We start from the raw sequence: 16938 nt of genomic DNA, 5'->3' as shown, positions 1-16938 counted from the left end.
TTTCCTTTTCTTTCTTTCTTTTATCTTTTTCTCTTTTTTTAAAACAACTGTTCTAAGAAGCTCATTACAGAAAGCCTCAAAGACTTGCAATTTGGGCTCAGGCAAGAGCAGAGCTAACTTACTCTGAGAGACAAAGCAATAAGTCTAGTGGCAGGAGAAAATTCACTGAACACCATGACTTTCTAAGACAAGGGGGGCATGGCCAAGCTCCAGTGGCAGCTCTCCTTCTGGGAACTCAGACCCCAGGGGCTGGAATTCAGAAACCAGCTTCAGTCAGCCACAGCCCGGACAGGGTCAGGGTCACAGAAGAACTCAAGTCTCCATGCCTCCTTACAGTGGTGGGGTAACTGCAGGCTGGAAAGTACCACCTGCTGGACAGCATAGGAGAAGCATAGACTCTAAAGGCCTCACAGGAGGGTCTCATTCTCAAGGAAACTCCATATCCTCCTCCTGAGACCTGGACATCTCTGGACTGGGAAAACCTGACGGGGTGACCATATCTGAGGAGACCATCACATAAGAAGGCTACATAGAGGCAGGGCAAGAAACGGAAAAACAAGAGGTGAAAAACTCTGATCAACTAAACAGAATCTAAGTAAAAGGTCTAGAATAGGCTGAACTGAACACCAAGGGTTAGAGAACAAAGCTAACCAACAAGAAAACCCTAGGTAAAAGAGTGAAAATAAGGTCCAGAATAAACTAATCAGGAAAATCAGATGCCTAGAAAGCTTAAGATAATGAGTCAGACTAGGGAACTTGAAAATATGGACCAGCCAAAGGAACAAACTAATAGTTCAATTGAGGCACAGGAGTTGAAACAACTATTGCTAAATCAATTCAATGAACTGAAGGAAGAACTAATTGGAGATGTTCAAACAAAGCTAAATCAATTCAAAAATCAAGTCAATGAACTGAGGGAAGACATAGCAAAAGAGATGAAGGATATAAGATGACAACGGATGACCATAAGGAAAAATTGATAAACTTGAAAAAGAAAACGGCAGAACTTATGGGAATGAAGGGCATAATGGAGGAGATGAAAAAGACAATGAGGAATACAACAGTAGATTTGAACAGGCAGAAGAAAGGATCGGTGAATTGGAAGACCAGACATCTGAATTCACACACACAAAAGAACAGATGGTGAAAAGAATGGAAAAATATGAGCAGAGTCTTAGGGAGCTGAGTGACAACATGAAATGCACAAATATATGTGTTATGGTGTCACAAAGGGAGAAGAGAGGGGAAAAGGAGCAGAAAGAATAACAGAAGAAATAATCACTGAAAATTTCCCAGCTCTTATGAAAAACAGAAAATTAGATATTCAAGAAGTACAGTGCTCCCCAAAAAGAATAGATCCCAATAGACCTACTCCAAGGCACTTACTGATCAGATTGTCCAATGTCAAAGACAGAGAGAGAATTCTGAAAGCAACAAGAGAAAAGCAATCCATCACATACAAGGGAAGCTCGACAAGACTATGTACAGATTTCTCCTCAGAAACCAGGGAGGTGAGAAGACAGTGGTATGATACATTTAAGATACTGAAAGAGAAGAACTGCCAACCAAGAATTCTATATCCAGCAAAACTGTCCTTCAAAAATGAGGGATAGATTAAAATATTAGAGTTCTGAGAGAGTTCGTGAATAAGAGATTGGTGCTACAAGAAATATTAAAGGGAGTGCTGCAGGCTGATAGGAAAAGACAGGAGAACAAGTTTTGGAGAAGAGTGTAGAAATGAAGATTATCAGGAAGGGTACAAAGAGAGAGGAAAAAATAAGACATGACATATAAAATCCAAAAGACAAAATGTTAGAAGAAAGTACTGCCCTTACAGTAATAATACTAAATGTTAATGGATCAAACTCCCCAATAAAAAGACACAGATTGGCAGAATGGATGAAAAAACAGGACCCATCTATATGCTGTCTGCAAGAAACTCACCTTAGACACAAGGAAAAAAATAGGCTGAAAATGAAAGGTTGGAAAAAGATATTTCATGCAAACAGCAACAGAAAAAAGTAGGAATAGCTATATTAATATCAGACAAAGTAGACTTCAAAAGTAAAACAATTAAAAGAGACAAAGAAGGTCCCTATATATTAATAAAAGGATCAATTCATCAAGAAAACATAACAGTCATAAATATTTATGCACCAAGCCAGAGTGCCCCAAAATTCATGAGGTAAACACTGAGAACACTGAAAGGAGAAGTAGATAACTCCACAATAATAGTTGGAGTCTTCAATACCGCTCTCATCAATGGATAGAACATCTAGACAGAGGATCAACAAGGAAGTGGAGATGTTGAATTGTATGATACATGAACTAGACTTAACAGACATTTATAGAACACCACACCCCACAACAGCAGGATACATGTTTTTCTCAAGTGCTCCTGGAACATTCTCTAGGATAGACCACATGCTGGGTCACAAAGCAAGTCTCAACAAATTTAAAAATATTGATATTATTAAAAACACTTTCTCAGATTATAATGGAATGAAGTTGGAAATAAATAACAGGCAGAAGATTGTAAAATTCACAGATATATGGAGACTAAACAATACAATCTTAGGAAACCAGTGGGTAAAGGAAGAAATTACAAGAGAAATTAGTAAATACCTCGAGGTAAATGACAATGAAAACACAACATATCAAAACTTAGGATGCAGCAAAGGTGGTGCTGAGAGGGAAATTTATTGCCCTAAATGCCTATATTAAAAGAGAAGAGACAGCAAAAATTGAGGAATTAACTGTCCACCTAGAGGAACTAGAGAAAGAACAGTAAATAAACCCCAAAGCAAACAGAAGGAAAGAAATAACAAAGATTAGAGAAGAAATAAATAAAATTGAGAATAGGAAACAACCAATAGAGAGAATCAACAACCAGAAGCTGGTTCTTTGAGAAAAGCAACAAAATTGATGGACCCCTAGTTAGGCTAACAAAAAAAAAAAAAAAAAGAGAGAGGGAGAGAGTGGGTACAAATAAATGCAATCAGAAATGGGAAAGGAAACATAACCACTGACCCTGCAGAAATAAAGGAGATAATGAGAAGATATTATGAGCAACTATATGCTAATAAACTGGACAACTTACATGAAATGGACAACTTCCTAGAAAAGCATAAACAACCAACATTGACCCAAGAAGAAATAGATGACCTCAACAAACCAATCACAAGCAAAAAGACTGAGTCAGTCATTAAAAGCCCCCAAAAAAGAGAGAAAAGCCCAGGACCAGATGGCTTCACATGTGAATTCTACCAAGCATTCAAGAAGGAATTAATACCAATCCTGCTCAATCTCATCAAAAAAAATTGAAGAGGAAGGAAAACTACCCATCTCATTCCATGGAGCCAACATCACCCTAATACCAAAATCAGACAAAGATACTACAAAAAAAGAAAATTATAGACCAATCTCTTTAATGAATATAGATGCAAAAACCCTCAACAAAATACTTGCAAATAGAATCCAGCAGCATATTAAAAGAATTATACATCGTGACCAAGTGGGGTTTATTCCAGGTATGCAAGGCTGGTTCAATGCAAGAAAATCAATTAATGTAATACACCACATCAATCAATCAAAGCAAAAGAACCACCTGATCATCTTGATCGATGCAGAAAAGGCATTTGACAAAATTCAACATCCTTTCTTGATGAAAACACTTCAAAAGATAGGAATAGAAGGGAACTTTCTCAATATGATAAAGGCAATATATGAAAAACCCACAGCTAACATCATACTCAATGGGGAAAGATTGAAAGCTTTCCCTCTGAGATTGGGAACAAGACAGGGATGCCTACTGTCACCTTTGTTATTCAACATTGTGCTGGAAGTTCTAACTAGAGCAATTAGGCAACAAAAAGAAACAAAAGACATCCAGATTGGAGAGGAAGAAGGAAAACTTTCACTGTTTGCAGATGACATGATTCTTCATGTAGATAATCCAGAAAAATCTACAGCAAAGCTGTTAGAGCTAATCAATGAATACAGCAAAGTGGCAGGCTACAAGATCAACACGCAAAAATCTGTAGTGTTCTTATACACAAGTAATGTGCAACAAGAGGAAGAAATACAAAAAAATTCCATTTACAATAACAACCAAAAGAATCAAGCATTTAGGAATAAACTTAATGAAGGCCACAAAAGACCTATACAAATAAAACTAAAAGAAACTGCTAAAAGAAATGGAACAGGACCTAAAAAAATGGAAGATCATACTTTGTTCATGGATTGGAAGACTTAATATAATTAAGATGTCAACTCTACCTAAACTGATTTATAGATTCAATGTGATACCAATTAAAATCCCAACAACCTACTTTGCAGAAACAGAAAAACCAATAACCAAATTTATTTGGAAGGAAGAGTTGCTCTGAATAGCCAAAAATATCTTGAGAAAGAGGAATGGAGTGGGAGGTCTTACACTACCTGACTTTGAAGCATATTACAAAGCTACAGTTCTCAAAACAGCAATACTGGCACAAGGACAGAGATACCAACCAATGGAATCAAATTGAGTGTTCAGAAATAGACTCTGGCATCTACGGGCAATTGATCTTTGATGAGGCAGTCAAGCCAAAGCAACCTCTTCAACAAATGGTGTTTGGAGAACTGGATATCCATTTCCAAAAGAATGAAACAGGGCTCCTACCTCACACTTTATACAAAAATTAACTCCAAGTGGAGCAAAGACCTAAACATAAGTGCTAAGACCATAAGACTCTTAGAAGAAAACATAGGGCAATATCTTAAAGATCTTGTGATAGGAGGTGGTTTCCTAGACCTTACACCCAAAGCGCGAGCAACCAAAGAACAAATAGACAAATGAGATCTCCTCAAAATCAAACACTTTTGTACTTCAAAGGACTTTGTTAAAAAAGTAAAAAGGCAGCCTACACAATGGGAGACACTATTTGGAAACCACATATCAGATAAGCACTTAATATCCCGAATATATAAAGCAATCCTACAACTCAACAATAGAAAGACAAACAACCCAATTTAGAAATGGGCGAAACACATGGACAGACACTTTTCTGAAGAGGAAATACAAATGGCTCAGAAACATATGAAAAAATGCTCAACTTCACTGGCTATTAGGGAAATGCAAATCAAAACCACAATGAGATATCATCTCACACCTACTAGAATGGCCGTTATCCAGAAAACAGAAAATTACAAGTGCTGGAGAGGATGTGGAGAAAGAGGCACACTTATTCATTGCTGGTTGGAATGTAGAATGGTGCAACCACTCTGGAAGACAGTGTGGAGTTTCCTCAGGAAGCTAAGTATGGATCTGCCATATGACCCAGCTACTCCATTGCTAGGTATATATTCAAAGGAACTGAAAGTTAAGACACAAACCGACATTTGTAAACCCATGTTTATTGTGGCATTATTCATGATTGCCAAGAGATGGAGGCAGCCCAAATGTCTATCAACGGATGAGTGGATAAACAAACTGGTATATACACATGACGGAAAACTATGCAACTATAAGACAGAACAAATACATGGAACATACAATAAGGTGGATGAAACTCAGGGACATTATGTTGAGTGAAGTTAGCCAGAAACAAAAGGACAAATACTGTATGATCTCTCTAATATGAACCAACATTAGTGAGCAAACTTTGAGAGTTAAAAGCTGATAACACAGACTACCAGGAGACAGAAAGACTGTAGCGATCAGGCATTTGATGCTGAAGAACTACAGAATGTTCAGCAGGATTGATTGTATAGCTCCAGAAATAGATAGCATAATACTGTGTGATGGTAGCACAATATTGTAAATACACTCAACAGAGATGTCTGTGACTAAGGCTGAAAGATGTGGGATAGGGGAATGTATGACACCAGAGGTAAAGATAGATGATGACGACTGGGACTGTATAACTTGACAAAAGAGTGGCCAATGACTGTTACTAAATGTACAAATATAAAAATGTTCTCACATGTGGGAGAACAAATGAATGTCAACCATGCAAAGTGTTGAAAAAGGGATGGTATTTGGGAAAAAACATAATCAAAGCAAACTGAAGTCTATGATCAACAGTAACATTGTAATATGCTTCCATTAAATGTAACAAAGGCAATATACCAAAGTTAAATGTGTGAGAGGGACATATAAAGGACGGTTATAGGATTCTTGGTAGTGGTGTTGTTTTCTGTTCTTACCAATATATTGTATTGTATGACACTTTATTTTTCTTTTTATTATTATCTTTTTTATTATTCACCAAAAAAAAGTTTTTCATAGTAACCAATATGTTCAAGTGCTGACTGTGGTGATAAATGTACAACTATATGATGATACCATGAACAACTGATTGTACAATGTGGATAATTGTATGTTATGTGAATATATCTATATAAAATTATAGGAAAAAAATATAAATGGGGTAAAAGTGCTGGAGAAAACATGGAGAGAGGGATGTACCTATTTGCTGTTGATGAGGAGGCAGAATGGTATAGACTTTCTGGAGGTCTGATTCCACAAGAAGCTAAGTATGTGGGGGCCATAAAGTCCTGCAACCTCATGTTGGGGTATGTACTTGGAAGATCTGAGAGCAGAGACATGAATGGACATTTGCACATTGGTGTTTATGGAGGCAAGTATTCATGATTTGCAGTGGGTGGAAGTGGCCTAAGGGTACACTGACTGAGGAACAGAATGGTGAACTGTGGTGTATGCATACAATCGAATATTGAGGAACTACGAGAAGCAGTGAAGTTGTGAGACACACAAGGAGGTGAATGGAACCTGTAGACAGCATTTTGAGTGAAGTATGCCAGAAACAAAGGCAAACACTATAGTGCCTCAGCAATATGGACTAACTACAATGTGTAAACTCAGAATTGAATCTTAGACCACAGCCTAACAGGGAAATAATTATTGTCATGGTCCCTAGATTGTAAGCTCTTCCAGCAGTCAAATCTATTCCTGAATTGTAACAGCTATCTCCAAACTCTGAGATGTTGATCCCTTGGTATATAACCTGATTTGTCTCTGGAACATTGGGTATGTGTGTGACACCTGAAACTCAGAGCTAGAGCTCGGCAGATATGAGTGTCAGTATTAACGCATACAGCAACTGTTAAAAAAAAAAGAAAAGCTGAAAAAGAGCCAAGACTTCAATTAGAGATATGAATGAAACAGATCTGGTTAAGACTAGGGCAAATTGGGCCAAAGGGTAAAGGTTGAAACTGACTGCTTGATAAAATTTCAACTTCCATGTGAGACCAAGGGAAGAAATGTTTATTTGGTGTAGGATCTATATTTTCTAAACAATATAACTTCTACAGTCAGTTTGTTCAAACACCATAATTACATGGAACTTTGAATAGGTAGTGAGATATGGCAGGTCTGTATAGGTTAGAGTGAATCCCAAAGTAATTTGGGAGGAGAATAAAAATATATATTTGGGACCCCCTGAGGAAGTGGGGGAGGTTGTGGAGGTGTTGGACTTCCTCACCTGGATTGTTGCTGATGTTCTCACAAACACTGGGGACTGGTGTTTTGATGTGCTGAGCCCTCTATCATGGGACTTGCCCTTATGAAGCTTGTTGCTGCAAAGGAGAGGCTAAACCTTCTTATAATTGTGCCTAATAGTCTTCCCGTGAGTGCCTCTTTGTTGCTCAGATGTGGCCCTCTCTCTCTAAGCCACCTTGGCAGGTGATCTCACTGCCCTCCCCCTCTACTTGGGACCTGACTCCCAGGGGTGTAAATCTCCCTGGCAAGGCAGGATATGACTGGGCCCAGGGATGAATCTAGACCTGGCATTGTGGGATTGAGAGATCTTCTTTACCAAAAGGGGGATGCAAAATGAAACGAAGTAAAGCTTCAGTGGCTGAGAGATTTCAAATGGAGTAGAGAGGTCACTCTGGTGGACATTCTTATGCACTATATAGATAACCCTTTTTAGGTTTTACTGTATTGGAATAGCTAGAAGTAAATACCTGAAACTATCAGACTCCAACCCAATAGCCTTGACTCTTGAAGATGATTGTATAACTATGTAGATTACAAGGGGTGACAGTGTGATTGTGAAAACCTTGTGTATCACACTCCTTTTATCCAGTGTATGGATGTTTGAGTAGATAAATGGGGACAAAAACTAAATGAAATATAGAGTTGATGGGGGGAATGACTTGGGTGTTCTCTTTTATTTTTATTTTTTATTCTTATTCTGATTCTTTCTGGTATAAGGAAAATGTTCAAAAATAGATTGGGTTGATAAATGCACAACTATATGATGGTACTGTGAACAGTTGATTGTACACCATGGATGATTGTATGGTATGTGAATATATCTCAATAAAACTGAATTTAAAATAAAAAAAAGAAAACTATTCTACTGGAAACTCAACAGTGCTCAAGTACAATTGGATAAAATTACCCAATGGCCTGTGATACCCCAAGATATAATATTTAGGAGCAGCAGCAGATATTGTGCTTAACTTTTTCCCTCTTCTTCTTGAATTGAAACTGTAGGGGGAAGAATTTAATATTCTAGCCTCCTTTTCCTACTCTTCCATTTTCCATGCTTCTTAACAAATATCTCTACATTTTCATAGTCTTTTCTTTCTATGGTCAGACTTGCATTTCAGAAAAATCACTGCAATGAGCATCAAGAGTTTTCCATATATATGTATGTATATGTTTACAAACCATATATATATAGTTTGTAATTCATTTGGGAACAAAGTTCCTTTATAAAAGAGTTAGCTTCACTTACGAAAAATAAACAACACAGTAAATAATGTAAGAAAAATAAACAACACAGTAAATAATGTGACAATACTGATGTGCTTCTACTACTTATTTTTTAGACTGCTTTTTAGACTAGGACAAAGACTGAGTGTTGGTATCTCCTAGGGTGCCTAGTATTCATTCATTTATTCAATCATTCAGTAAATACTTATTGAGCATTTGTTATGTCCCAGATACAGAACTAAGTGGTGGTAGCATTTAGATGCTATTTCCTTCCTTCCAGAAACATATAACCTAGTGAAAGACATCTAAACAAATAATTACATTAAACAAAATATGAATTGTAACATGTATTAGTCAGGGTTCTCCAGAGAAACAGAACTGACAGCATATATATGATATTTATTATAAGGAATTGGCTCACACAATCATAGTGACTGGTAAGTTTGAATTCCGTAGGGCAGGCCGTAAGATGGAAACTCCTATAAGGAAGATTTGGAAGTCTGGCATGTCCCAAAGCCCACAGGGCAGGCTGCAAGTTGCAGACTCTGATAAAGGTGATGCTGAAGTTGAGTCCAAATTCTCCAGGGGACACCTACTGATTGAAATTGAGACAGAAAATTCTTCTTTCTGATTCTGAAATCCTTAATTCTGGCTTTTAAAATCTCCAACTAATTGCTTGAAGAGACACCCTACATTGCTGAGGGCAAGTTCCTTTGTTGATCGTAGATGCAATCAGCCATAGATACAATCAACTGATTATAGATGCAAATCCAACTATGAAATACCCTTACAGTGTCAAGCCAGTATTTGCTTAACCAAACTACTGGACACCGTAACTTAGTCAAGTTGACACCTGACATAAACTATCACATAATGCAACCACCATCTATAGAAATGGAAACTAGCTCTGGAGATAGCAGTATCAGATAAAATTAGCCAGAAGAGGTAAAGCTTGAGATGAAATGTAGAGAACAAGTAGGGGTTAGCTCATCTGTTATGGAAGGAGGAAGGGGATTCTAAGGCAACTCTGTATGTAAAGGTCCGCAATCATGAAATTGAAATTGGCATGTTCAAGGAGCTGAATATAGCTTGATTTGGCAGGAGACAAGTAGGGAAGGGCAGGATCAGAAAGGGTTTGGATGCCAGGTGAAGGAATTTAAACTTTTTCTTAGGGAAATCATTGAAGGGTTTTAAGATAGAGCTTTGCCTTTTAATTTTTGAAGTTCTTTCTGGTAGCACCATGGAGGAAGTACGGATAGTCCAGGTGACAAATAATAAAGGGCTTGAGCCAAGGCAAAATGTTATGCTTGTGCATAATTGACACCGACTAATCATTTGTTGAATGAAGAATGAATACAGCTCAATTTTGGTGTTCTTGCTATGCCATGCACATCTACTGCTGTAGAAACAAAATACAAAGAGAAGTCCTTTTTTGAGAGGAGGGCTGGACAATACGGACGTGATCAAAGCTGTACTTTAACAAAATTATTCTAGCTGTATTGTAGAAGATGAACTGAAAAGGGAACAGACTGGAACAGACTGGAGTACACAGTAGCACCTGATCAAGGAGGATGCAATGGGGATGAAGAAGAAGGGATAGATTTAAAAGATACATTGATTACAAAGAGATTAAGATACTAAGACAGTTGCTGGACAGGGATGAAATGTTGAGGGGCTAACTTTTTTTTTAAAGGAGAAGCATGAGCATGGTTGTTTTCTGAAGGAAAGAAGTTGGAGGAGAGAGAGAGAGAGAAAGAGGGAGAGGGAGAGGAGAAATAAAGTAGGACAAGGGGAAGGGACAGGCTAAGCTAGAATCTGAAGTTTAAATTCTCCATTCACTGTTTGGGTGACTGGGAAAAGTTACATAAATTCTTTGAACTTCAGTTTACTTACTTGTAAAATTGAGATAATTTCTAACCTCCAGAATTATTGTAAGGAACAGAGATTATACAGAACACTTAGAATAAGTAGGCACTCAATAAATCATAGTTGTTATTGTATTATTATTGTTGTTATTATTAAACTGTGTGACTTTCAGATAGGAGAAAAGGCAATAAGGGGGTAGAGAAATTTGTGATGGGAGGAGGGAAGAAAGGAAAATTAAGTGAGTTCACACTTATTTTTCTGTGAAGATGCCAAGAAGTGGGTCCTGGGATAGGGGTTTGGAGGAGATCGTTGAAAGCTTAGAATAGCTATAGTGGTGATTCAGAGAAGAGACAGACCAACTGTGGACATCCAAAGGAATTTCTCACTGGTGTTAAGGCAACAGAAGAGAGAATCTTAAAGACTTGCTCGTTTCATTCTCATTAGAAAAAAATTAGTGGAAGAGTTGGAATTACTCTTTAGAAATTTCTTGACCTATTTTCTCTCACTCTATAATTATTTTATGTTTTTTCTTAAATATTTAAAAATCTTTCCAGAGAAGCTCTTCTCAAATTGCTGTCAAAACTGTTACAGCAGAAATTGGAGATGGGCCATAGGAAGTATCTTAGTTTCCTAGCTGCTATGACAAATACCACACAATGGGTTGGCTTAACAACAGGAGTTGTTATGGTTACAGAGGCTAGAAGGTGTGCTTCCTCCTGGGGTCTATAGCATTCTTCCTCGCTGGCAATTCTGGCATTCCTTGGTGTTTTCATTTGCTTAAGTTGCCAAAATGCAATATACCAGAAATGGGTTGCTTTTTAGTATGAGGATTTATTAAGTTACAAGCTTATAGTTCTGAGGTCATGAAAATATCCAAATCAAGACATAAACAGGTAATACTTGGACTCCTCTGTCACCTGGCACGATACATGGCCGGCATCTGCTGGTCCCTCCCTTCTCTTTTGGCCTTTGTTGCTTTCAGCTCCTTGCTTCCATGGCTTTCTCTTTCAGCTTCTGTGCCTTTTCTCTGTCTTCTGTTTCTCTCAGCTTCTGCATCTTTTTCTCTGTTAGCTTCTGGCTTGTCTCTCAGCTTCTCTGGCTTTTCTCTCTGAGCGTCTCTGTGTTTCTCTTTGTTTCTGTGACTCTTAGCTTCTGTGTTAGTCATTGTCTCTCAGCTTCTTATAAAGGACACCAATAAGACCCAACTGGGGCAGTCCTCAACTGAAATAACCTAATCACGAGGCCCCACTCACAAGAGGTCTAAACCCACAGGAATGGATTAGCTTTGAGAACATGATCTTTTGGGGTCCAAAGCCTTCAAACCATTGCACTTCACTTTCCTATCACACTTAACGATACCCTCCTTTCTCTCCTAGGTTCTCTTGACTTCCAGCTTCCTGCTCTTCCCCATAGCTTTCTCTTTATAAGGCATCCATTATAGGAATAAGACCTATCCTGAGTCAGTTGGCCACAAGTTAACTGAAAACATTTTCAAAAGGTGCTGTTTACAATGGTTTCACACCCACAGGAATGGGATTAAAATTAAGAAAAGGTTTTTTTCTTGGGTACATAATTCAACCTGCTCCAGGAAGGGAGCATGCTAATAGGTATACATAGAAAAAGAGTCTTCCTTTTTGAAAATATTTCATACTTGTTTTTTTTTTAAAAAAACAAAAAACTAAAAACAAAAAAGAAAAACAAAAACACCATACAATCAATCCAAAGTGTACAATCGGTGACTCTTGGTAAAATTACAGAGCTGTGTGTTCATCAACATGATCAATTTGAGAACATTCTCATTGCTCCAAAAAGAAAAATCCCATACTCCTTAATACCTCCTTATTGTTGACACTTAGCATTGGTATAGTACTTTAGTTACAATTTATGAAAGAATATTACAATATTACTGTTAACTATAGTCCATAGTTGCATTAGTTATATTTTTCCCATATACCACCCTGTTATTAACACCTTATGATAGTGATGCACATTTGTTCTAGTTCATGTAAGAACATTCTTATACTTGTGCTATTAACCAGTCATCATCCACAACAGGGTTCACTATGTAATATGGTCCCATATTTTATCCCAAACTTCCCTTTCCTAGTTGAATGAGACTTCTGAATGTCTGGATAGTTCAAGCCACCCATTGCTCTTTTATCTTATTCTGTGCCAGTTAATGAGTTGTGCAAAATGATATTGCTTATTTTCTCCATTGGACCACATGGCCTATGCATACTATACCTCCACAAAGATACTGAAATATTGACGAGTAGCTCTCTGACCTAAGTGTTTCCTATTGAGTCTACTCACCTCATATGTTTTCACCAGCCTGCCATGAACTTCTAAGGACCTATTCCTGACAATTGCCAAGTAAGTAATAATATTACTCTAATTTTATAGACTTACAGAGGTTAAGTAAATTGTCCCTCAAGGCCCCAGAGATAGCAGGTGCTAGAGTTGTGCTTCAAGCCCAAACACTCAAAATACAAAACTCAGCTGCTTACTTGGAAACTCAGTGCCTGAGCCAGTATTTTATGCTGTTTTTCTGCCATAGATGGCTTCTTTTACATCATGGTGGAATGCATCGAAAGGATTTCCTGGTTATGTCTACATAACAAATGTTTGCAACTCGGTGTTCTTTTCTCAGCTAAGATACTCACTGGATATGTTAGCATGAGCATGTCACTTATCTTCTCTGAATCTCATCAGTAAAATAAAGCCATTATGCTAGAAATTTGCTCTCCAGTATCTCAGTCACGTTACCTCCATCCATAGCCTGACTTCAACGAGAGTAATAGAGAAATCTTTATGCATGTAATAAGAAGTAAAGTGCCATTTTCATAGTGCTTAAAATGTATTTATTATAAAAGTAAAAATGCACTATGCATTTTATAAATGGATTAAATAGTAAAGAAACAAGAAGTGAGAAGTCTCCCATTTCCTGTAAAATATCTGCCTATGTTCAATCCCATTCCCAAATTCTTCAGTGTTTTTAAATAATGCTGTGCTTTATTGTTTAGAAGCTAACTTATATGGAAAATTACTGTACACTCAAACTATACAGCATTTATTGTATTTTAAAGTGACCATCATATATCCATTTAAAACTTTTAAAAAAATAACTTGCTCAATTTTTAAATTAGGTTTTTCGGTATTACTATGATTGGTGAAAAGTCAATATATGCCCATGATAAAAAACTTGAACAACACAAAACTGAATAAAAGGCAAAGAAAAATACCTTTTTGCTGTAGACCCATGGTTATGCAAACAGTTTATTGTGGATTCTACAAGAATATCTATCTAAAATAGAATATCTACGTAAAAATCTAAAAATCTATCTAAAATCTATCTAAAAATCTATCTAAAAATAACACAAAATAGTATACATTGTTTTGAAAATGTGAAAGCATAAAATATACATTACTTTGCATTCAGTTTTGCTGTCTTAGAAATTAGGGATCATGACACACCAGCGCATACGAATTTCCTTCTGCCTCTTGGCTACAGCAAAGCCATCATATGCCTATACCATAACTGATTGACCTTTCTACTACGGATAGGTAACTAAATGGTTTTCCATTCTTTTGCTGTCAAAAATCTTGCTACAAAGAAATCTTTGCTCATTTTTGCACACATGTAGGAATATATCTGAATAAATTACTACAAATGAAATTGCTGAGTCATAGGAATAGGCATTTTTAATCTTGATAGATACTACTAAGCTGCCATCCAATAAAGTTTCCTCAATTTATGAGAGTAAAAAAAGGCCTAGTTTAGAGCATTTAGTGTCACCTTTTCAACAATCTTTTATTACCATAACACTAAATAAAATATCCATATTTATGTAACTTGGTGTTTGTCAACAAATATTAGGACATAAACTATATTAGGATTGTTGTAGATAGACCCTTCTGGCCTCCAAGTACTCTATCACATAAAAAATTGCAACTATTGAGATGAGTTGCTCTTGACAATGTTATATTTTATAAAAACATATATTAATTACATATGTATTAATTTATATTAGTATTTTGAACTGCATAACTTTTTTCCAGGCATAAAAATTTTGGTAGGCTTCTTTTAGAAGTTAGCAAGCCCTTAGGCACTGTTCGTCTAGAACTTGATGACTTCTGCCTTCTTTTCACATCTTTCTTTCAAATTGTAAATTAAGATCTGTTTATTTTATATTCTTCTCTTTCTTAATTGGTTTAAAAAGCTTTTTTGCAGGAATAGAAATACGTCTAAATTCCTTTAGTCCTAGATAAAAGCCACAAGAGTAAGTAGGTCAAACTTGCATTGTTTAGAGAACAAGGAGATTTTTGTTTGTTTTCAAGCAGTGATCTTAGTAAGAGTAGGGCTTTAGGTGCAGGTGAGGTAAATTGTGACACAGGGTTGCTTCGTTTTTCCTAAAGGATGTTGCTGTCAATTGTACAACAATAAACTATTTTGTGTAAAGATTGAGGCTCCAACAGGTCTTTCAAATCTACACTATCTTTCTCATCAGGGAGAATCTCTTCCGATACTTAGAAGACAGATAATGATGCTTGAAAGAAAGCTTAAATTTAAATAGCTTTTAGGAAGCAGTCTGTGTTCTGCTTAAAGCGCTCATATAGTAGCCTCACTATTAGAAAAATATAACCCTCAGTCCTGTTTCAATCATCTGCAAGCACTGGGTCACTAGAGTCCAGCGCACCTTACAAGGCAGACTGCCTGCGGTTAATAAGTAGCAAAGCTGCGAATTTCACAACTTGGGCCGCTGTTTTCCTAAGGATTGTCCACTTTGTTTCATGGCGCTATCCTTCATGTACGTCAGCACCCGCCCTCAGGACAAACGCTGAATGGGAGAGGATGTGTTTTCTGTTTCTAGTTTACTTGGTTTCAACACCAAGCCAGCTTTTCTCCACGTCGCGGGCGAATGTCCGCCTAAGGTCACACAGACGTCCGAGTGGCTCACGGGAATCAGCATGGCAGCTTCTCCAGGCCTGGCACTCAGGAATTTAGCCCGAGGAACTAAGACCACGTGGATCAAAAAACGCCAGCTTTACTCCACGATCTGCACAGGGAAGGGCGGTAGTGGTGACGCTACAGGCAACGCCTCTGCTGTCAGCCAATGAGGAGCGGGGGCCGCGTCGGGGCCTCATCTCATTGGGCCACGATAGCCCCGCCCCGCGGTGACCGCAGCTTTCTAGGTTGGTTAATAAACTCTCAGTCCCAGAGCCGCGGAGCCCAGCTTTGTGGGGTCGCGGTGTGAGCTGCCGCGGTGCCTTTCGCTCCCTTTCGCCGGGTTCTTCTGTCTCGTTCCCTCTCTGACGCTTCAGTTCCCGAGGTTTTTTTTTTTTTTTTTTTCCATCTCTCCTTCCTTCTCAACTCAGCATGCAGGCAAAAGACACCTCCTTACACGGTTTCCTGCCTAGCTTCCAACATTTCGCCACGCAGGCCATCCATGTGGGTCAGGAACCCGAGCAATGGACTTCCCAGGCTGTGGTGCCCCTCATCTCTCTGTCCACCACGTTCAAACAGGCGGCGCCCGATCAGCACTCGGTAAGCTGGGTCCGGGGCGGTCCAGAGTGGGGCAGGTAAAGAGCAATGGCTTAATTAATTAGGAGGACACCCAAGTGATTTATAAAGTTGCTTATAAATTAGACGCCCAAAAGGGTGTTTCCTACACCTGTAAATCCCCTTTGCAGTAAAATATTGCATTGGATCATATTCTTTCTGTAAGCAGGACTGGAAGGAACAATTTGTCCGATTTGTGATTCATGTGATTTTGGCAAATTTGCAGTTCAAAGCTGCAAGTCATAACTTCTTTGAAATATCTTTAGCAGCAGAAAGGATAAAGATATAGTAAGGGCCGGTATTAAAAAACAAACAAACAAAAAAAAAAAAAACCCAAGTGTCTGTGTGCCAGATATGTATTATATCATGTGTATTGCATTTATCATCTCTTATAATTCTAACAATAACCCAAGTCTGAACTAAACTCCAGTTTTTCTGATGAGAAAGCTGAGGTTTAGGGAGGTTAAGTAACTAACTTAAGGCCACATGACTAGTAAGTGGTGGAGCTGGAATTCAGACCCTGCTGTGGAATCCACATTGTTAACTACTAGTCTATACTGTGCTATACTCCAATAATACTAGTAATAATCTAATCCATTGCATCATTTAAGCTGTGTGGCTTAATGACTAAGAGCACAAGTCATGCAGTCAGAGGGCCTAGGTTTGAATTCTGATACCACCTCTTCAGATCTTGGTGAGCTCCAGCAGGTTATTTAACTTATCCAAGTCTCAGGGTAATCCTGTGCAAATGGGGGATAATAGTATCTACCACATAAATTGAGAT

The 16938-nt window shown here is 37.9% G+C and overlaps 1 protein-coding gene across 1 annotated transcript in view; it reads left to right on the top strand.

Moving 5' to 3' along the window:
- Positions 1-15928: 15928 nt before the first annotated feature.
- The window catches only part of CTH (cystathionine gamma-lyase), a 28299-nt gene continuing 27289 nt past the window's right edge, over positions 15929-16938 (top strand). Inside the window, exon 1 of the mRNA XM_037826922.1 lies at positions 15929-16139. Within this exon, the coding sequence (XP_037682850.1) occupies positions 15972-16139 (168 nt within the window). The 5' untranslated portion in view covers positions 15929-15971. The remainder of the gene's footprint in view (positions 16140-16938) is intronic.

This window comes from Choloepus didactylus, chromosome 2 (assembly GCF_015220235.1).
Source record: "Choloepus didactylus isolate mChoDid1 chromosome 2, mChoDid1.pri, whole genome shotgun sequence".
In the NCBI taxonomy this organism is placed as follows: domain Eukaryota; kingdom Metazoa; phylum Chordata; class Mammalia; order Pilosa; family Megalonychidae; genus Choloepus; species Choloepus didactylus.
This window is presented reverse-complemented; position numbering and strand designations above follow the sequence as displayed.